The sequence below is a fragment of the Danio aesculapii genome, chromosome 3 (assembly GCF_903798145.1).
Source record: "Danio aesculapii chromosome 3, fDanAes4.1, whole genome shotgun sequence".
NCBI classification, from domain to species: Eukaryota; Metazoa; Chordata; class Actinopteri; order Cypriniformes; family Danionidae; genus Danio; species Danio aesculapii.
In genome coordinates this window covers 8,213,789-8,236,820 of record NC_079437.1, presented here as the reverse complement: position 1 = coordinate 8,236,820, position 23,032 = coordinate 8,213,789, and the positions used below count along the sequence as shown (strand labels likewise).

At 45.1% G+C, this 23,032-nt stretch overlaps 1 protein-coding gene across 1 annotated transcript; it reads right to left on the bottom strand.

Moving 5' to 3' along the window:
- Nucleotides 1-2,875: 2,875 nt before the first annotated feature.
- Nucleotides 2,876-21,900, bottom strand: srebf2 (sterol regulatory element binding transcription factor 2). Its single transcript, XM_056453068.1, is given in 21 exon segments — nucleotides 2,876-4,227; nucleotides 4,361-4,460; nucleotides 5,905-6,081; nucleotides 6,231-6,396; nucleotides 6,500-6,632; nucleotides 6,711-6,820; nucleotides 8,315-8,411; nucleotides 8,493-8,664; nucleotides 8,753-8,919; nucleotides 8,999-9,236; nucleotides 9,238-9,249; nucleotides 9,372-9,547; nucleotides 9,707-9,917; nucleotides 12,575-12,729; nucleotides 13,164-13,278; nucleotides 13,498-13,767; nucleotides 13,850-13,999; nucleotides 14,088-14,239; nucleotides 14,339-14,486; nucleotides 15,717-15,973; nucleotides 21,650-21,900. Coding segments are annotated over 21 exon segments (3,306 nt in total). The 5' UTR covers nucleotides 21,732-21,900; the 3' UTR covers nucleotides 2,876-4,009.
- Between the last annotated feature and the right edge of the window lie 1,132 nt (nucleotides 21,901-23,032).

Sequence of the window (23,032 nt, the reverse complement as noted above, 5' to 3'; positions counted from 1 at the left end):
ATAGTCACGTCTGAAGATCGTCATACTGATATAGTAAAGCCTGAAAATTGTCAAACCGCTATAGTCACGTCTCAATCATCAAGCCATTATAGATGCACCTGACGATCATACAGATTGTTTGACGATCTTCAAGTGACTCTAGATTAATACCTGAAGATCGTCACACCAGCGCCTCCAGTGGACACTCTGTGTACAGCAGGTGCAGGAGGCTGCGGTGTGGCGAAATGTAAATACATTCGTTCCTTATGTAATAATGTACAATTTGCTTCAATAAATGCGTGTGAGAAATATGGATGTTCATACCAGTTTATAATGCTGTTATTTTATATTCACTCAGTACCTGTTTAATGTTCTGTCTACAGATTTATCTATGCTTTCAGCTGTCGTTCATCCATCTCTATCTGTCAGAACCGTTTAATCTGGCTAATGTTTGATAGAATTTTATATGTAAAGGATTTTAATAAACCAAAATGATCAGCTGTTAAAGAGGGTCCCTATTATATATGACCAGTTTCCTCCAAACACTGTCTAATGATGCTCAGACTTCAGCTATTCCAGATAAAACACTTAAGAACTCATGCTCAGGGTAAAGCATCTGAATAATGGAGGCTCCCAAATATTGAGCTGTTGGTCTACTGTATTAAACACTGTCTGTGTTTTACTGTCCTCACATAATCATACTCTAATTACTCTACAGTTCAGTTATATCTGCTTTCAGACTTATTTCTGGTTTGCCTGTATGAAGATGAAAGCTTGTTGATGATTCCACAGAGCTGCAGTTGGAGAGATGTACGCTCTTATATAAAATGCTTTCTAGTAGAAAACCTCCAAATATTATTGATCGTGTCTGTGTTCTGCGTTTGTCACGTCTGTTTAACTCCTCAACTGTTCATTTCAGCTGTTAAATGAGAGTTTGAATTGTTTTATGTCTTATATGACTGTACATGTGAAATACACAACCCAGTTTTATTCCAAAAGACATTTATACTGTTAATAAAGATTTCTATTATACTCACCGGCCACTTTATTAGGTACACCTGTCCAAGAGCTTGTTCATTTCTAATCAGCCAATCACATGGCAGCAGCTCTCTGCATGTAGGCATGTAGACATGGTCAAGAGGATCTGCTGCAGTTCAAACTGAGCATCAGAATGGGGAAGAAAGGGGATTTAAGAGACGCTGAACGTGGCATGGTTGTTGCTGCCAGACGGGCTGCTCTGAGTATTTCAGAAACTGCTGATCTACTGGGATTTTCACGCACAACCATCTCTAGGGTTTACAGAGAATGGTCCGACAAAGAGGAAATATCCAGTGAGCGGCAGTTCTGTGGGCGCAAATGCCTTGTTGATGCCAGAGGTCAGAGGAGAATGGCCAGACTGGTTCCAGCTGATAGAAAGGCAACAGTAACTCAAATAAGCACTCGTTACAACCGAGGTCTGCAGAAGAGCATCTCTGAACACACAACACGTCCAACCTTGAGGCAGATGGTCTACAGCAGCAGAAGACCACACCGGGTGCCGCTCCTGTCAGCTAAGAACAGGAAACTGAGGCTACAATTCACACAGGCTCACCAAAACTGGACAATAGAAGATTGGAGAAACGTTGCCTGGTCTGATGAGTCTCCATTTCTGCTGACACATTCAGATGCTCGGCTCACAATTTGGCCTCAACAACATGAAAGCATGGATCCATCCTGCCTTGTATCAGCGGTTCAGGCTGCTGGTGGTGGTGGTGTAATGGTGTGGGGGAGATTTTCTTTGGGTCCATTAGTACCAATTGAGCATGGTGTCAACGCCACAGCCTACCTGAGTATTGTTGCTGACCATGTCCATCCCTTTATGAGCACAGTGTCTCCATCTTCTGATGGCTACTTCCAGCAGGATAACGCACCATGTCATAAAGCACCAATCATCTCAGACTGGTTTCTTGAACATGATAATGAGTTCACTGTACTCAAATGGCCTCCACAGTCACCAGAGCTCAATCCAATAGAGCACCTTTGGGATGTGGTGGAACAGGAGATTGGCATCATGGATGTGCAGCGACAAATCTGCAGCAACTGTGTGATGCTATCATGTTAATATGGAGCAAAATCTCTGAGGAATATTTCCAGTAGCTTGTTGAATCTCTGACATGAAGGATTAAGGCGGTTCTGAAGGAGAAATGGGGTCCGACCCGGTACTAGTGAGGTGTACCTAATAAAGTGGCCGCCGAGTGTATATACTTGACTTCTTATTTGTCATATTTATCTTTCAGCTCAGGAGACTTTATTTTCAATACACTATTTAATCTTCTACACACTTAATCACTCAGTATACTGTTTAAATATAGTTATTGAATTAATAGAAGACTGGAAATGATAAATACACAGCAGATGAACACCACAACAAGCTTCTCGAGTGGTGAAAGTGAGTGTACCTGCTGTTATTCGGCTGTTCTCCTCCAGTGACGCTCATCTGAAACAGCATCCAGAGAAAACACAAACAGCTACATTTACAGGATTTGAGCCGCATACATATGCTGGAATAGTTGGCGGTTCATTCCGCTGTGGTGACCGCTGATGAATAAGAGACTAAGCTGAAGGAAAATGAATGATTATTGGTAATCTTTTTTAAATGGTAACAGTTTTCTTGAATAATTAGCTCAAGCTCCACCCATCAGACTCAAAGGGGCGGGGCTAAACTTCATCAGGCTCTGCAGTGTGACAGTATGTAAAGCAGCGCCATCTGGTGGTTAATCCACATAATCAACTGAAAGTCCACTCAGTCTACATACGAGTATAACTGAGGATTGATCACAGTGTAGAGAACTAGAGTTATTCAGTGTGTAATTAATGTCACACACACACACACACACACACACACACACACACAAGCTGTTCTTCAACGGCTTCATCTCCTGTTTATTACAAAACAAACCCTTTAAAAGACGTATAAATCCAGACCAACACGACAGAGAAGCAGAGAGAGGAGAGTTAGCACAGTCACTGAGGAAAACACCGCTAGATTACACCATTACAAGCACTAACACACACATCTGAACAGTGTGTGTGTGTGTGTGTGTGTGTGTGGTCATATTAAAGGTCCCGCTGACACGTCTGCAGATAGAAAAGAATACAAACACAAACTAAACATGACGGACACATTAGCAGATCAGCGTCAGAATAATAATAATAATAATAAAATCCCTCACGTGTGTGTGTGTGTGTGTGTGTGTCGCACTAGCGCTAGAAGACTTTGGTCTATAAGACACAGTTCTGTACAACGTGTGTGTGTGTGTGTGTGTGTGAGGTAGCTGCAGATACACAAGCGTTTTCTTCCTATGTGACAAACTGAACCGTGTGTGTGTGTGTGTGTGTGTGTGTGTGTGTGTGTGAGAAACTAATATATACACAACTCTAATATTAACATGATCATCACTAGCATATATCTCAAGCAGAGTCAGTGTGTGTGTGTGTGTGTGTGTGTGTGTGTGTGTGTGTGTGTGTGTGTGTGTGTGTGTGTGTGTGTGTGTGTGTGTGTGTGAGTGAGACTGTATGTATGTATGTATGTAGCTGAATGTGAGCTGAAGATGATCTGCGGAGACCCTCATATCAGCATCTGTGTGTGTGTGTGTGTGTGTGTGTATGTGCTGGTTTTGGTGGTGTACAGAGGTGTGTGCATGCTCCAGGTGTTACAGCACTGAGGTGGTTTATGAGGACGGTGTGTCCTTATAATCTAAAACTGTTCTAAAATCATGGTAATCTAAAACCAACGTTAATCTGTTCCATATTCAGAATCGTTGATGTGTGTGTGTGTGTGTGTGTGGGGGGGGGGTGCTTATAATAAGCCACTTCTACTGTAAAAAACACATTACACCTGTGGAGAGTCCTCATAAACCACCAATACCAGCATCTGTGTGAGTGTGTATGTGTGTGCATTAGTGTATGCATATCAGTGTGTTTATGTACCAGTGTGTGTATCGGTATGTGTGTGTATACCAGTGTGAATGTGTGTTTCAATGTGTGTGTGTTATGATGCAGCGATGGTGGTCCCTCCGCTCAGTCTCAGCAGTATGTTTTGGCAGTCCTGCAGGCTCCGGCGGTCTCCTACTCTCTCCAGGGTGCGTTTAGCCTCCGCTAGCAGGCGTGCTCGGTGTCCTGGTGGTGTTAGCAGCGGTAGCGGCAGGTGACGACACGCTAGCAGGATAGCATGAGCCCTCTCGCGCTCACCTAACACACACTCGCCATCTGAGAGCACAAACACACACGTCTGAATAAACTGTACACATAAACTACATTACCCATAATGCTGTGTCAAGAGTTCTTCAGCTCCGCCCACTCACCTACAGCATATGTGTGTGTGTATCTGTGTTGTGGGTACCTGTGGTGGTGTAGTTGTGTGTTCGGTGTCGCAGCAACTGGTGTGTGCGTGTGGGACTGGCTCCTGCCATCAGCCTGACCGTCGTCTCGTGCAGGAACAGCTGAAAATATACACACACGCACACGCACACACACACGTTTAAAACCTGCAGAGGTCACACAGAGGTGGTCCCAGAGGTCCTCACTGAAGCCAAGCAGGGCTGAGCCTGGTCAGTATCTGGATGGGAGACCAAATGGGAACACTAGGCTGCTGTTGGAAGTGGTGTTAGAGAGGCCAGCAGGGGGCGCTCAACCTGTGGTCTGTACCGTCAGCGAAGGGGATGCTGTACCGTCAGGGAAGGGGACTCTCTGTACTGTCAGCGAAGGGGACTCTCTGTACCGTCAGCGAAGGGGACTCTCTGTACCGTCAGCGAAGGGGACTCTCTGTACCGTCAGCCAAGGGGACTCTCTGTACCGTCAGCCAAGGGGACACTATGCCGTCAGCCAAGGGGACTCTATGCCGTCAGCCAAGGGGACTCTATGCCGTCAGCGAAGGGGACTCTATGCCGTCAGCGAAGGGGACTCTATGCCGTCAGCGAAGGGGACTCTATGCCGTCAGCGAAGGGGACTCTATGCCGTCAGCCAAGGGGACTCTATGCCGTCAGCGAAGGGGACTCTATGCCGTCAGCGAAGGGGACTCTATGCCGTCAGCGAAGGGGACTCTATGCCGTCAGCGAAGGGGACTCTATGCCGTCAGCGAAGGGGACTCTATGCCGTCAGGGAAGGGGACTCTATGCCGTCAGGGAAGGGGACTCTATGCCGTCAGGGAAGGGGACTCTATGCCGTCAGGGAAGGGGACTCTATGCCGTCAGGGAAGGGGGACTCTATGCCGTCAGGGAAGGGGGACTCTATGCCGTCAGGGAAGGGGGACTCTATGCCGTCAGGGAAGGGGGACTCTATGCCGTCAGGGAAGGGGGACTCTATGCCGTCAGGGAAGGGGGACTCTATGCCGTCAGGGAAGGGGGACTCTATGCCGTCAGGGAGGGGGGACTCTATGCCGTCAGGGAAGGGGGACTCTATGCCGTCAGGGAAGGGGGACTCTATGCCGTCAGGGAAGGGGGACTCTATGCCGTCAGGGAAGGGGACTCTATGCCGTCAGGGAAGGGGACCCTATGCCGTCAGGGAAGGGGACTCTATACCGTCAGGGAAGGGGACTCTATACCGTCAGGGAAGGGGACTCTATACCGTCAGGGAAGGGGACTCTATACCGTCAGGGAAGGGGACGCTATACCCTTAGGGAAGGGGACTCTATACCCTCAGGGAAGGGGACGCTATACCGTCAGTGAAGGGGACTCTATATTGGCTCTATCACTGTCTCTCCCTTCCCCCTACAGCTGGTGTGTGGTGAAGCACTGGCGCCATTGTCCTGTGGCTGCCGGAGTGTTCTCCAAGTGGAGCTGCACCGTGGTGGTGGTGTTTACAGACCCACTCATGATGGTGAAGTGCTTTCGCTGTTTGGCCATAAATGATACACGCGCTATATAAACACACACACATTACATTTACCTTGTGCTGGGCCTGGCGGTGGGCCTGTCCGAGTCTGCGCAGCGAGCTCAGGTCCCTCTGGAAGCCTGACAGCTGAGAGCCGGGGGCGGGGCCAGGCTCTCCATTAGACCCACCTCCTCGTTGCCACAGGCTGGTTCTCAGAGTCAGGAGGAGGTCACAGACCAGTAGCTCCACCCCCTGAGACAGTGAGACGGATGATTGGACAGTGTGAAAGGTGATGATGATATACATGATACAGTAATATTCAGAGTAGAACTGTAAACACCAGAACAACACTGATGATCATCAACACTGTACATCTGTAGTGTGTGTAGTGTAGTGTGTACCTTGTGCAGCCAGGTGTTGTTGTGCGACTGACACACACTGATGTGCAGCTGGGTACTGGCGCGCTGACAGTGACTGAGGCAGCTGACCACGCCCTCACCCTTCTGTGGACACACACTCATCTGCACAGCCTTACACAGCGCCAACACAGCCTTGGGCAGCGGGTGACTGAGAGAGATACACACACGCACAAGCACACACAGATACACACAGAGGTGTTAGTATTAGCTTCAGATTGAACACACTCTGTGTGCGGTGGTCCGACACTCACTCCAGTGTGTGCAGTGCTCTGGGCATTCGCTCCGCCTCCGCAAGCAGTGAGCGCACAGACGCATCATCACCTTGCAGCCAATGAACAGCAGCCGTCAGCACCGACGCCCACCAGCGGCAGACCGGGTCCCGCACTGCAGACACACACACACATACGTCATCACACACACATCAGCATACACACAAACCCACTGAGGGATGGACACACTCACCTGATGTTGAGCTCTGATTGGCCAGCGCAGGGAAGGGGGCGGTGGTGGGGGCGGAGTCTTCAGTACAGCTGTTCAACAGCTGCAGAAACTCCAGAACCCCAGTGAACTCCCTGCAGAGGTGCATGATGGGAGACAGCAGACATTAACACCTACTCTCATCACATACAGCACAATCACTGAGCTCAGAGTTACTATATAGGGAGCGTCCCAAATCACACACTGGTGCACTACTCTACAGCACTCTGTAGTACAAACAGCATAAGTAGTGCTTAAGCTAGGGGCTGATGATGAAGGGGAGGGGCTGATGATGAAGGGGAGGGGCTGATGATGAAGGGGAGGGGCTGATGATGAAAGGAAAAAGCTGGTGATGAAGAGGAGGAGCAACTGATAAAGGGGAGGGGGCTGGTGATGAAGGGGAGGAGCTGATGATGAAGAGGAGAAGCTGATGATGAAGGGGAGGAGCTGGTGATGAAGAGGAGGAGCTAATGATGAAGAGGAGGAGCTGATGATGAAGGGGAGGGGCTGATGATGAAGGTGAGGAGCTGATGATGAAGGGGAGGAGCAACTGATAAAGGGGAAGGGGCTGGTGATGAAGGGGAGGAGCTGATAAAGGAAAGGGGGTTCTGATGAAGGGGAGTGGCTGGTGATAAAGGGGAGGAGCTGATAAAGGGAAGGGGATTCTGATGAAGGGGAGTGGCTGGTGATAAAGGGGAGGAGCTGATAAAGGGAAGAGGGTACTGATAATGAAGAGGAGGAGCTGATGATGAAGGGGAGGATCTTATGATGAAGGGGAGGGGCTGATAATGAAGGGGAGGGGCTGATGATGAAGGATAGGGGCTACTAATGAAGGGGACCTGATAAGGGGAGGACCTGCTGATGAAGGGGAGGGACTAATGATGAAGGGGAGGGGCTACTGATGAAGGAGACCTGATAAAGGGAAAGGGCCACTGATGAAGGAGACCTGATAAAGGGAAAGGGCCACTGATGAAGGAGACCTGATAAAGGGGAGGACCTGCTGATGAAGGGGAGGGGCAACTGATGAAGGGGACCGAATAAAAAGGAGGACCTACTGATTAAGGGGAGGGGCTGATGATAAAGGGGAGGGGCTACTGATGAAGAGGACCTGATAAAGGGGAGGGGCTACTGATGAAGGGGACCTGATAAAAAGGAGGACCTACTGATGAAGGGGAGGGGCTGATGATAAAGGGGAGGGGCTGATGATAAAGGGGAGGGGCTAATATGTAAGTGATTATACCTTGCAATAGTTGTACTCATAGATACTATTTGTTAGTGTAATAATTTATTTCTCTAATCTGGAATCCATCATCGTGGCCTGGGAACTGCATTTGAATGTGTGTTTAGAATAAACTAGTGCTCCATTTAGGACGACACTAAACTCTACACTACATGGACGCTACAGTCATATAGACATGTAGTAATATATCAAAGATATAGTAAAATATGTAAAGGTTTTGTTTTAACACAACACTATTATTACTGTGTTACGCTTCAGTACGGCTCAGCCTGTAGAGTGGTGTATGGCAGAATGGTCATCAATCAGCCTCTACTCTTCATCTGTGTTAAGTGTGTGCGTGTGTGATTACCCAGCATCCTCTCTGCTCTGCGGCTCTATCAGTGTGTGTGTGGCTCTCTCCAGCAGTTTCTGGCAGAAGCAGCGGTGCAGCTGAGCGATGGGATCCGCTGGACACACAAACACAGCTCAGGATCAGAGGTCACACAGAGGTCAAAATGAGGTCACACAGAGGTCAGTCTGTCTGTTACCTTCATCCCTCGCAGAGGTGAAGATCTGCCCGTCACTCTCTGACCGCACTGACCAATCACAGCTCAAGAAGAACTGACGGCCCAATGGGGTGAAGATCCAGCGCAGGCAGTCTGGGAGGGGCTTAGAGTCTGATTGACAGGTCAGAGCCTCTGCACAGCTCAGCAGATACGCCTGATGAAGAGACAGAGCAGATTATTGATCATCATGATTGATCGTCATCCTCATGGCTGATGTTGAGGTGTGTGTGTGTGTGACTCACTGGCAGGCAGGTGAGGTGTTTCCCCAGCGCTGCTCTCACACTGATGGCTGCCGTCACGTACACCTGCACCTGCTGAGCGGCCGTCAGCTTCCCCTCAGCACTCTCACACAGATTGACGGCACTCAGAGACACACACACACCCCACAGCGGACGCCGCTCCATCTGACCTGCAGAACACACACGCACAGGGCATCAGCAGTCATGTAGACCAAACACACACGCATACACACACGCAGACACACACACCTGTGAGCTGCAGCTGGCTGAGTTTGTGGTACACCAGCGCTGCGTCCCGTGAGCTGGTCTGTGACTCCTCCCCCTCGTGCCTCCCTCCAACCAAACGCACCAGCCAGCCCAAGGGGGCGGGTCTCCACAGGCAGTAGCGAATCAGGTTCCAGGAGAGCGAGCACATGATGTCCAGAGTGGTGATGGGCAGAACTCTGGATAACACTGACAGACACGTCTGCAGACTGAGCACAGCGCCCCGCGTAATCACCCTGAACACACACACACACAATCACACACACAAACAAATCAGTGTGTGTGTGTACCCTGTAGAGCTGCAGGTCTGCTTGTTGGTGATGTGTCAGTGCATGTGTGTGTAAGTGTGTGTGCGTACCCTGTAGAGCTGCAAGTCTGCTTGTTTCCTGTGTCTCCAGAATCGGACAGATGTCGGTGAATGAAGGGGCGTGACCGGCTCCCACAGGTACAGCACTCGGACACACCCCCAGACCACGCCCACTCCGCTCACGACCCAGACCAGCAGGAAGGGCAGCACACACCACAGCCACGCCCCTGGTGGACACATGACACACGGTGAGCATTAGCATTCACATCACACAGAGATCACAGTAAACGAGCAACACGAACACACTCAGTATGAGCGGATCCATCACATTATAACTCAGGTAACTCTACTCATAGCTGAAGCGTAGTGTGTCCAGCTCTACTCACCGAAGCTCTGTGTCTGTGCGGGCAGAGAGAAGAGTGTGCGTGTGGATCCGTGACCCGCCGGTGTCCCCGCAGGAGAGCCGGCCGGTGCCTCAGCGCCCAGCAGAGATGGCAGCGGGTTCAGGGAGAGGCAGAGGAAGGAGAGAGCACACAGCAGCAGACGAGAGCGGTCCATCACACCCACACACGACGGAGAGTCCGGCTCACTCTTCAGCTGAACACACACACACACACACACACACACGCATACACACACACACACACACACACTGCAGTTCATCATCTGGCCACAAAGAGTAAGCAAATCCTCATAGACTCCCATGTAATGAAATATAAATGTACTCTTCGTATTTTGTACATGTATACAGGAGTGTGTTATAAATAATCTGTCTACTGCATTATTCTGGAAAAATTAATTAGCCTTCACAATTTATAATTAAATACCTTAACATCCCCCTGGAAATGACTTGATTCACCTCTAGTCTCATGGAAAATATCAGTCCTTTAGGGCGGAGCTATCAGAACTTTAGGCCAGAGCTATTGGACCTTTAGGGCGGAGCTATCAGTCCTTTAGGGCGGAGCTATCAGTCCTTTAGGGCGGAGCTATCAGTCCTTTAGGGCGGGGCTATTAGTCCTTTAGAGCGGAGCTATTAGTCCTTTAGGGCGGAGATATCAGTCCTTTAGGGCGGGGCTATTAGTCCTTTAGAGCGGGGCTATTAGCCCTTTAGGGCGGAGATATCAGTCCTTTAGGGCAGAGCTATTAGCCCTTTAGGGCGGAGATATCAGTCCTTTAGGGCGGGGCTATTAGTCCTTTAGGGCGAAGCTATCAGTCCTTTAGGGCGGAGCTATTAGTCCTTTAGGGCGTTGCTATCAGTCCTTTAGAGCGTTGCTATCAATCCTTTAGGGCGAAGCTATCAGTCCTTTAGGGTAGAGCTATCAGTCCTTTAGGGCGGAGCTATTAGTCCTTTAGGGTAGAGCTATCAGTCCTTTAGGGCGGAGCTATTAGTCCTTTAGGGTAGAGCTATCAGTCCTTTAGGGCTGAGCTATTAGTCCTTTAGGACGGGGCTATCAATACTTTAGGGCGTTGCTATCAATCCTTTAGGGCGGAGCTATAAGTTCTTTAGGACGGGCTATCAATACTTTAGGGCGTTGCTATCAATCCTTTAGGGCGGAGCTATAAGTCCTTTAGGGCGGAGCTATTAGTCCTTTAGGGCGTTGCTATCAGTCCTTTAGAGCGTTGCTATCAATCCTTTAGGGCGAAGCTATCAGTCCTTTAGGGTGGAGCTATCAGTCCTTTAGGGCGTTGCTATCAGTCCTTTAGGGCGTTGCTATCAGTCCTTTAGGGCGAAGCTATCAGTCCTTTAGGGTGGAGCTATTAGTCCTTTAGGGCGAAGCTATCAGTCCTTTAGGGTGGAGCTATTAGTCCTTTAGGGCGTTGCTATCAGTCCTTTAGAGCGTTGCTATCAATCCTTTAGGGCGAAGCTATCAGTCCTTTAGGGTGGAGCTATCAGTCCTTTAGGGCGTTGCTATCAATCCTTTAGGGCGTTGCTATCAGTCCTTTAGGGCGAAGCTATCAGTCCTTTAGGGTGGAGCTATTAGTCCTTTAGGGCGTTGCTATCAGTCCTTTAGAGCGTTGCTATCAATCCTTTAGGGCGAAGCTATCAGTCCTTTAGGGTGGAGCTATCAGTCCTTTAGGGCGGAGCTATTAGTCCTTTAGGACGGGGCTATCAATACTTTAGGGCGTTGCTATCAATCCTTTAGGGCGGAGCTATAAGTTCTTTAAGACGGGCTATCAATACTTTAGGGCGTTGCTATCAATCCTTTAGGGCGGAGCTATAAGTCCTTTAGGGCGGAGCTATTAGTCCTTTAGGGCGGAGCTATAAGTCCTTTAGGACGGTACTACCAATCCTTTGTAGCAGGGCTATCAGTCCTTTAAGGTGGAGCCATCAGTCCTTTGGGGCAGGGCTATCAGTCCTTTAAGGCGGAGCTATCAGTCCTTTGGAGCAGTGCTATCAGTCGTTTCGAGCAGGGATATCAGTCGTTTGGTGCAGAACTATCAATCCTTAGGGGCGGAGCTATCAGTCCTTTAGGGCAGGGCTATCAGTGGTTGTCTAGTTTCTGCACTGAGTTTGCCCATTTGTCAATCATCCTTCATTTTGTTCATCAACAACACCCATCTTTTAACAACCCAATTTGTTCCCAAAGAACAAAACCACACTACATTTTTGTCTTGTTTCAGGATCATTTCAAGTGGATGTACTTGACAAGGACAATCTGAACTTCCATTTCATACTCACTTTGAAATGGCCAACTTCACAGCAGAAAAAGCTTCACAGCATAGTACAAAGTATGGTATTGCTGTATAGCTAATATTACCCTTCATGACAACTGTGAGGGACTCTCTTTATAAATCACTGCCTTCAGTTATATTAATACTTCAAATACTGCATAATTAAGGGTGTGGCTACTTGACTGACAGGTACCTGCTGACAGACAAGGAGCATTAGGAGTTAATTAGCATTTCCCTTCTGTGGAAAAAATGAAAAATAATGAGGCTTAACGTGGCTGAGTGGATTACAACAGTGTTTTTAAAAGACCAAATTCTGCAAACACATCACTGATATTAGTGTATAATCAAGCACAGGTGCTCAGAACACGTGTTAATGACGTGTTGAGCGTTTCTCCTAAAGAAAAACTGATCTAAGCAAAATTCAATCCGGCATCTGTAGCTCCGCCCACACCCTGCCTCTTTGCCCAAGTATTGGCCCCGCCCACTCACAGCTTTATTTGTGCTCTTCAGAAACTTATGGGTGATGTCAGAGACACTACGTCCATATGTGTATGTGTGTGTGTGTGTGTGTGTGTGTGCACCTGCTCGTGCTCCAGCAGTGGGCTCCCCGGCTCAGAGTCGATGCAGTAGGGTGAGAGCTGTGCAGGAGAGCTGGAGCCGGAGTCAGACGGAGGAGGAGAGATCAGAGACACCTCAGCCTTCAGCTCCAGATCCACATCTGACACACACACTGACTCTACACACACACACACATGCACACACACACACACACACACACACACACACACACACACACACACACACACACACATGCACAGGTCATTAGCAAATTTTGCATTAACTGTTGATTTACCAATATAAATCACTCTTATAAATCATGGATCATCAGGTAAGTATTTAATTGCCAACACACAGCACTGAATATCAGAGGATAACCCACCGCTGAGATGGAACCGCCCACTTTTGTTTATGATAATTCAACAGATATGTTATTATTATTATTATTATTAATTATTGTGTAGCATTAGCATAGAACGCAGCTCCACCAATCAGAGTGAAGAACTGAAGTGTTCTGTGTGTGTTACACTAAATCACTGAAACCGAACACAGAGTTTGAAGATGAAGTAATGTCTGGTGTGTGTGTGTGTGTGGTCATGTGATATGACTCACTGTTCTTCTGATTGGCCATCTTCAGCGTCAGGTTCTCCTGCCGCAGCTTATGGTTGACCTGCTGCAGGTATTTGATGTAGTCGATGGCTTTGCGCAGGACACCAGACTTGTGCATCTGTTAATGAACACACACACACACACACACATGCAGAGAGTCAGACATTCACACACACACACACCACAGCTCCACATTATAGTGTCTCCATCAGTGTGGCAGTGTGTGTATGTGCAATAGCAGCACTGCTGGATCTCTAATGTGGGACACGTTTCATTTATTAATGTGGATTATATTTGTTCAGTCTTGATATATCCCAGCATGCACTGCGGCGCTGACCTTGGCGTCGTTGCCCAGCACGAGGTCCCTCAGCTCCAGGATCTTGTCGTTGATGGAGGAGCGGTAGCGCTTCTCGATGATGTTGTGTGTGGTTCTCCTCTCGCCCTCCTTCACCACTCCTCCTGGACCCACCACCGGGCTCTGCTCCATGCCCACTCGGGCTCCGCCTATATTATGGGCGGGGCCTGATGACAGCTGTTTGATTGGCAGCTTGTCTCCGCCCCCCATCACCACAGGAACGGTGGTCAGGATGTTGCTGCTCATCAGCGTCTGCGAGAGCGAGAGACAGTGTGGTTATTAGTGATGATGAATATTAATGAGGAGTGATTTGCATATTGAGTGTGTGACGCACCGGCACCTGCAGGGCGGTGGTCTGGATGGGTGTGGTCAGCGTGGTGATGCCTGTGGGGCTCTGGACAGTGGACAGGACCTGCGTGCCGTCTGGTTTGGTGGTCAGAAGCAGAGAGTCCGTCTTCAGGATCTGAGGCTGGTGCACCAACACCTGCAGCCAATCACAGCGCACGTATATTTATATGTGTATATGAGTGTGTTTAAATGCATATGTGTGTGTGTGTGTGTGTGTGTCGTACAGGCACTTGCTGGGACATGGTGTGTACAGCAGTGGGCGCTGTGGAGAGCGTCTGGATGGTCTGTCCGGCCGGCGTCAGCACGCGCTGGTGCTGGATGGTCATTGGCTGGACCTGCGGAGACGTCACGATACTCTGCATCTGCGGCTGCAGCACTGAGAGACAGAGAGAGAGAGGTGAGTGTGTGTGAGAGATGATTGTGTGTATGATGTGTTTGTGTGATGTGTGTGTGTGTGTGTGTGTGTGTTCCTCACCCTGGAAGCTTGTAGCAGGGGTCTGCTGGCAGATGACCTGGTTCTGGATGAATCGTGAGGATGTGGCGGTGGGTGTGATCATGACGGTCTGCGGCTGTGTCTGTGTCTGCACGGCCAGAGTCTGCATAGGGAACGTCTGAGTCTGCACCTGACCAGGTATAACACAAAACACCTGAGTTACACACTCACACAAGACCAGCATCTGACACACACTAATACTGCTGCAGGGGGTGTGGTCACAGCATGAGGGGTGTGGTCATATGTGAGCGGAGCGGGTGTGGTTATGTGTGAGGGGTTGTCGTCACGTACAAGTGGTTGTAGTCATTTGTGCAAGGCGTGGTCACATGTAAATTGTTGCATGCGTTGACCAAAAAGTGGGTGTGGTCATTTGTGAGGGGGTGTGGTCAAGAATGAGCAGATGTGGTCATTTGTGAGAGATTTATTCATGTGAGGGGGTGTGGTCATCTATGAGTGGGTGTGGTCATTTGTGAGGGGGTGTGGTCAAGAATGCGCAGGTATGGTTATTTGTGAGAGATGTGTTCATGTATGAGTAGGTGTGGTCAGCTGTGAGGGGTGTGGTCATGAATGAGCAGGTGTAGTCATTTGTGAGAGATTTATTCACGTGAGGGGGTGTGGTCATGTATGAGTGGGTGTGGTCATTTGAGATAAGTTCATGCGAGGGGTGTGGTCATGTATGAGTAGGTATGGTCAGCTGTGAGGGGGTGTGGTCAAGAATGAGCAGGTGTTGTCATTTGTGACATGAGTTCATGTGAGGGGGTGTGGTCATTTGTGAGGGGGTGTGGTCAAGAATGAGCTGGTATGGTTATTTGTGAGAGATGTGTTCCTTTATGTGTAGGTGTGGTCAGCTGTGAGGGTGTGGTCAGAAATGAGCAGGTGTAGTCATTTGTAAGAGATTTATTTATGTGAGGGGGTGTGGTCATGTATGAGTGGGTGTGGTCATTTGTGAGGGGGTGTGGTCAAGAATGAGCAGGTATTGTCATTTGTGAGAGATTAGTTTATGAGGGGGTGTGGTCATTTGTGAGGGGGTGTGGTCAAGAATGAGCAGGTATTGTCATTTGTGAGAGATTAGTTTATAAGGGGGTGTGGTCATTTGTGACGGGGTGTGGTCAAGAATGAGCAGGTATGGTCATTTGTGAGATGAGTTCATGTGAGGGGGTGTGAGCATGTGGTCAAATAGGTGTATTTGTTGAAGGGGTGTGGTCATGTGTGAGTGGGTGTGGTCATTTGTGAGGGGGTGTGATCATGTGTAAAAAATGCATTCGTTGAAGGGGTGTGGTCACATGAGTGGGTGTGGTCAATTGTGGGGTGTGTTTATGTGAGTGAGTGTGTTTATGTGAGTGGGTGTGGTCAGACTCACCTGTGTGATTGGCTGTGGGCGTGGCTGCAGCACCGGCGGTGTGCGTGTCTGTGTGTGCGCCTGCGTGTGCGTTTGTGTGTGTGCCTGTGTGAGCGTTTGTGCGTGTGTCTGGCTGCTGGTCTGCACAGGTGTGTGTGGGGGGGTCAGGATGGCGCTGGGGGCCACCTGTGGGAGGGTCCTCGCCGTGGCTCCACCCCCCATCTGGTCCTCAAATATATCGGGGAAATCCACCTGATTACTGACGAACTGCAGCATCTCTGATGGACACACAGATCAGACACACAGTGAATATAAACACACTGTATATACAAGTGCAGCTGTACTGAACACATATCTAATGCTCCATTTAGTGGATTATAAATGAAGATAACAGATGTGGGTGAAGGACGAGACGTCTCACAGCGGCTGCAGCTAAATAAACACAGTAGATGGAGCTTGTGCAGAGTGTGTGCAGCTCTGGTGACCCTGACCCCTGATAGAGCTGAAGGTCATGCTGATAGCGCTCTGCTTTATGGCTGTAATAATGAGCTGGAGCTCATGAACAGGCCACCGCATGCACTAAACCAACCAGACCAAACCAACCTGCAGCTCCAGAGCTATCTCAGATTATTCACTGTTCCAGCAAACAACCAGAACAAACACACACACCTCCAGAGCAGTGGCCTCCAAGCTGTTTGAGCTCAAGATGCCTCACCTCAGCCTTGCTGAAAGGCTGACAGAATAATAAAGCTACACTTTTCATTGGCATTTGCAGCTTGAGTCCTTTAGTTTAGCATTTTGCACTATGTAAAGCACCAGTTTAACCTACTTTAAACGTTTTCATTGATGCAATCAATAGAATCTCTGACACTTCACATGGATGACACTAGGAGAGGTGTAAATGTGGGTGATAATGTAATGCACTCTATGTGTTTTTCTGACAAGACAGATCTCTGACTACTGAAAACTGCTCATTCATATTCTACCACATGAATGTGTCTCAGTTAAACAGATTATATACGTTTACATTCATTTGAATGCAGAACTATGCTTTTTGTAAATTATAATTGATCTCCTTTGATAAAGATAGGCCACAGTGCTGCGTCTCTTGTTACTGCTGACATCTGATAATAAAGGAACAGCTTCAGTTTTAAAAGCTATGCAAATAAAAAATGTAAAGCGGGATATATGTGAAGATCATTCGTATCGTTTACATCGTTAAAAATTGTCTACACACACACAATCCACAAAAACACTCCACACACACAGGTGAAATAAGGTTACTGATAAATAAATAAGGTTGTGCAATTCCTATGATGTACACTCCCCAAAACCAAAAGAAAATAAGCACGATGTGCTCAGAAACGCATTATTATTATCATTTTATCTTGGTGAACATGTTTACACTCATTCCCTTACTCTTCTTCAGTCTCTAAATTAATTAAATGTACATTCTGACTTGAGTTTCTTCTTACATGCAGAATTTACATCATTTGACCAGGCACACACTGTACATCCACACACACACACACACACACACACATTTAACAAGCTCTTCAGAACATGCAAAGTGATAAGACTGAGGGTCTTTATGAATAAAATCATTAATTATGTGCAAGATAAGATGTAATTAGTGGGCTTTAGAGACTGAAATCATGACTCTATACTGTTTTTAATGCTTAAACATATCATTACAGATCTGAGCCGCACAGAGGGAACAAAAACACAAATATAACACATTAGTCAAATACTAACTTGTTTTTGTAACATGTAGATGTGTATGGTGTAAACTTCAGACAGAATGAAATGTTGAATAATCAGAGGGCTGGAGAATCATTTCCTCATGTGTGTCAACATTATGTGTGCAGACTACAACAACAAGAATAACAACAACACTGAAAAAAACCTACAACAGAATGTTAAAACACTGCCAAAGCAACAGCACAAACACATGTTAACAACAACAAAAATACTACCAAAATGACAACAACAGTAATGATTGGTAAACACCAATAACACAAAAAAGCCAAAGCAACAACTCAAAAACAACCTTAATAAAAACAATCACAGCACCACTAACACAAAACACTGCCAAAGCAACAATACAAGCAATGTTAACAACAACAAAAAGCCAAGAAACACACTACCAAAACAACAACAATGACAACAACAACACTAATAACACTGCCAAAGCCACAAAACAAACATCAATGTTAACAACAACAACAACAACAAAAACACAATAAATAAACATACTACCACTACAACATTAATGACAATGCCAAAAACAGCTTAACAAAAGCAACAACACAAACAAAATGACAACATAAAACAGTCAAAGCAACAACACAAACAACAATGTTAATAAAAAAACAATTACAGCATCAGCAAAAACGACATCAACACAAAAAACACACTACCAAACAACAATGTTAAGGACAACAACACCAATAACAGTGTAAAACAAAGCAACAACACAAACATCAATTATAACAACAACAAAAATGGCAATAATAAAAACACAACCATCAAAAACAACACCAATACCAACACAAAACACTGCCAAAGCAACAACACAATGTTAACAACCACAACCGAAATAAGAAACTCACAATCAAAACAAAAACATTAATGACAACAACACCAATAACAGTGTAAAACAAAGAAACAAGACACACAAAACAACGTTAATGACAACACCAATGACGGCATAAAAACAGTCAAAGTACCAACACAAACATCAATGCTAACAACAAAAAAATGGCAACAAGAAAAAACTACAACCACAAAAACAACACCAACACAAAACACTGCCAAAGCAACAACACAAACATCAATTATAACAACAACAAAAATGGCAATAATAAAAACACAACCATCAAAAACAACACCAATACCAACACAAAACACTGCCAAAGCAACAACACAATGTTAACAACCACAACCGAAATAAGAAACTCACAATCAAAACAAAAACATTAATGACAACAACACCAATAACAGTGTAAAACAAAGAAACAAGACACACAAAACAACGTTAATGACAAAACCAATGACAGCATAAAAACAGTCAAAGTACCAACACAAACATCAATGCTAACAACAAAAAAATGGCAACAAGAAAAAACTACAACCACAAAAACAACACCAACACAAAACACTGCCAAAGCAACAACACAAACATCAATGTTAACAACAACAAAATGCCCCCCCCATAAAAAACACTACTAAAATGACAACACCAATAAAACCATAACAATAACACCATTAAGAAACACACAGAAAACAACAACGTAAATAACAACACCAATAGCTGTATAAACCAGTTAAAGCAACAACACAAACAACAATGTTAGTTAACTCAAAACCAAACACACCACCGCTAAAAATAACTCCAATACCAACACAAAAACACTGCCAAAGCAACAACACACACAAGCAATGTTGCCAATAAGACAACACACTACTAAACAACAACATTAATGACAACAACACTGAATAGCAAACACACTACCAAAAACACAATGATAATGACAACAAAAACACTGACAAAACAGCAACAATAAAACTACAGAAACACCACAAACAACACTAATAACAAAGACAAACTAACAACAACAACACAAAACAAACAACAAGCACCATCACCACAACTTTAACACAAAACAACACACGCATCTATGTTGCTGACAATAAAAACAGCAATAACAGTATCACCAAAAAACAACATCTAATCACAACACCGCCAATAACAGTACAAATGTTGTCATAACAACAACACATACACCAATGTTAAACAATGACAAAAACATCACAATACAATATCACAAAATCATTACTGACAGAATAACACAAACAATAATGTAAATGACAACATGAACACCCGTAAACACAAATAATACCACTAAACTCTACTGACAACACAAAATAACACAACCAAAAAAACACCACTGCCAACACAATGTAGACAATAACACTAAAATGACCAAAAGCCCCAAACAACACCACTGATGTCAACACCAGCAAAACAACAACATTCATATTCACACAAAAACAGTCAAAACACCCATAACAACACAAAAACACCACCAAAACCATTACAGCATCAATAATAACTAAAACAAATGACAATGCCAATAACAGCTACAAATCTACACCACCAAAATTACTACACCCATGACAACAATCACACAAAAACACCACAAACAATGTTAAGAACAACAACAGCACCAAAATAACAACAGCACCAAAATAACAAACCCAATATCAAAGGCATAAACAACCACATAAACAACAGCGCCGTTAACAACTACACTCAAAACAACAACGTTAACGACAACTACAACAAATATACAAACAACACCAATAGCAATGCCAAAAACAACTACACCCATTACAACAACAAACACCACCAAAACACTGATAAAACTGAACACAGCTAATAAACACTAGCGTCACACTAGGGTGAAGATGGTTTCATATTCGCACACTCATTAATCATATAAATTCAGAAAGTATGTTAATACTAAACAGTGAAATCATATTATCAGCCAATGACTGTTAAAGTATAACACTGTGTACAGTCAATTAAACAGAGCTGATGATGTTTTATAGTCATTATTACATGCGATCACAGACCCAATATTCACAGTAGAGTGTTAAACAATATGGGCAGTGTTAAAATGAAGGAATGTGCGAATATAAAACCTCAATTAACATCAACACCAATGCTAAAAACACACAATATAAATGTGTAATCACTACACAACCCCTGACTACACTGTCCAGAACAGCGGAACATGTGCAACCTCCATTCCTTTAGGAGTCTGACACACTTTATAATGAATGATGATGATGAACTGACCGACATGAGAAGAGGGACATCATGACACCTACACACACACACACACATGGACAAGGGCTGGCTGATATGGCAAAAATCTCACACCACAATATAAGTCATCTCAAATGCTCATATTAACAATATATTTCAAAATATAGAACCATTTCTGTGAATTCAATCGATTAATTGTGTGTGTGTGTGTGTGTGTGTGTATATATATATATAGACCATTTCTCAGAGATCTACTCTTTCACATCTAATTATCTTCCTCAATTCATTCAGAACTTCATGGCCAGTGTTTGATTTAAAATGTACAAATATAACGTCAATACTATTCAAATGTAAAACACTTTTCAACACCTAATGATGACAGGTCCAACATATATATTAAAAAATAATAATAAAATAAAGTGCAAAATGTAAAGATTGCACATTATTCATGTCTCTGTAATGGAGTATAATATTGTGCTCATATATATTATGAAAACTCTGTTGTGACACCGCAAAATAAACAATATAGTCAGATATTGAAATGCAAGTCTCGATTGGGATATAAAAACAAGCAGACTGTAGACCCAAACACTGACACAACAACCACACACACACACACACACTATGAAATAAATAAACACAAGACAAACACACACTTTGACACATATACACAGAAGACACACTCTGACACACATATACACAAGACAAACACACACACACACACACACACACACACACACACGCACGCACACACACATATATATAGAAGACAAACACACATACAGACAAAACAAACAAACACACACACGACAGACCCTCACTCTGACACATATACATAAGACAAACACACACACACACACACACACACACACACACACACACACACACACACACACACACACACACACACACACACGCACACACACACATACATACATACATCCATACATCCATACATACATACAAACTAACATACATATAAGACAAACACACACAGACTAATATATAAACAAACACACGCACGTACGCACACGTCAGTGAATATGACCATCTCCATCACTGTTATCCTCCTCCTCATCATATTAATCGTCGTTTATTATGTTATTATGAATGTTATTACCGTCGATGTCTCCGAGAGTGAACTCGTCGCCGAGTTCGGACAGACTCGGGTCCATGGTGTCCATAAACTCCGAGGCGTCCATATTTCTCCTCTTCCTCTCTCTCTCTCCGTCGTCTGTCAGTTCCTCCGCTTCTCCTCGTTCACTCAGAGCATCTGCTTGCTCTCCGTGAGGCGAAGGTTGACTCGGTTCCGGTGTCGATCGAGCGTTTACCGACCGAAAGCCGCCATCTTGGCTCAAGCACTGACGTCATTCACAAACAGCGCAGCTCGACGTCGCGCTCCTCTGATTGGCTAGCTCTCTCGTAAGATCGGGCTCTCTCGGCCAATCAGATCGTCCGCTCGAGCGTGGCCTGATAGTACGTCGATGAGCAGAGGCGCTTTGCTCGTTTACATGTATCCCTCCCTTCAGGGTAAGCCCCGCCCACGCCATTCAGAGTGCACGCAGAGAGCTGTTGAATATTTAATGAGCGGCCAGCGGGGACAGTTAATATGTAAATTCTGCGGGAAAGGCGCTTTGTTTTTGTTGTTACATCATCATGTTAATGTTACATCATCGCCTCATTTGGCCAATCTTTAATCAACATCTTCGTACTATATTTAATATCGCTTGTCTACAATAAAGATGTGTCTGTGTGTCTGTAACTTCATTATTGTTTCTTATCTCATGATAGACGGTTATCATTAAACTCAATGTCAACCTGATAACGGGAAGTCTTTTGGAGGTTAATATTCTGCACATATATGAACCCATAATCAAGTTGACATTACTCTTTATGATTCGATAAGATGAGAGAAGGTTATAACATCATATTTCTGACTTAACTGATTATAAAACTAGATCAATTTCATAACAATAAAAGCCTGTCCACAGTAGGCATATGGGCCGGTATAAGATTCTGACGGTATAATAACCTTGGATAATAATATCACGGTTCGACGGTATTGTGATTACTGCTCTAAAATATATTATTTCTAAATGTTTGGGTAAAAACAGGGTTCCTGCAGGTTTCCTCACGTCAAATTTAAGACATTATGACCATTATCAATGAAATTTCAGACTATCACATGGCAAAACGCTAATAATTCTCTGTAATAACCCGTGCATTTTTTTTTACTTGCCCAATTAAAATTAAAATTCAGTTATTTATTAGCCACACATTTTAAATAATGTGTCAAAACAAGCAAACTCTAGTTATTCTAGTTATATACATATATTTTTATTAGCATAACCTTTCTTTAAAAAAAAGGCAAGTTTTAAAAGCTATAATAAACAATTTATGCACAATAGTAATTTTGTTTCCTGATGTTCAATAAAATATTTTCAGAACTCAGAGGTCTAAATAAATCAAGGTTAATATCTATTTTGAGGGTAACTACACCTTT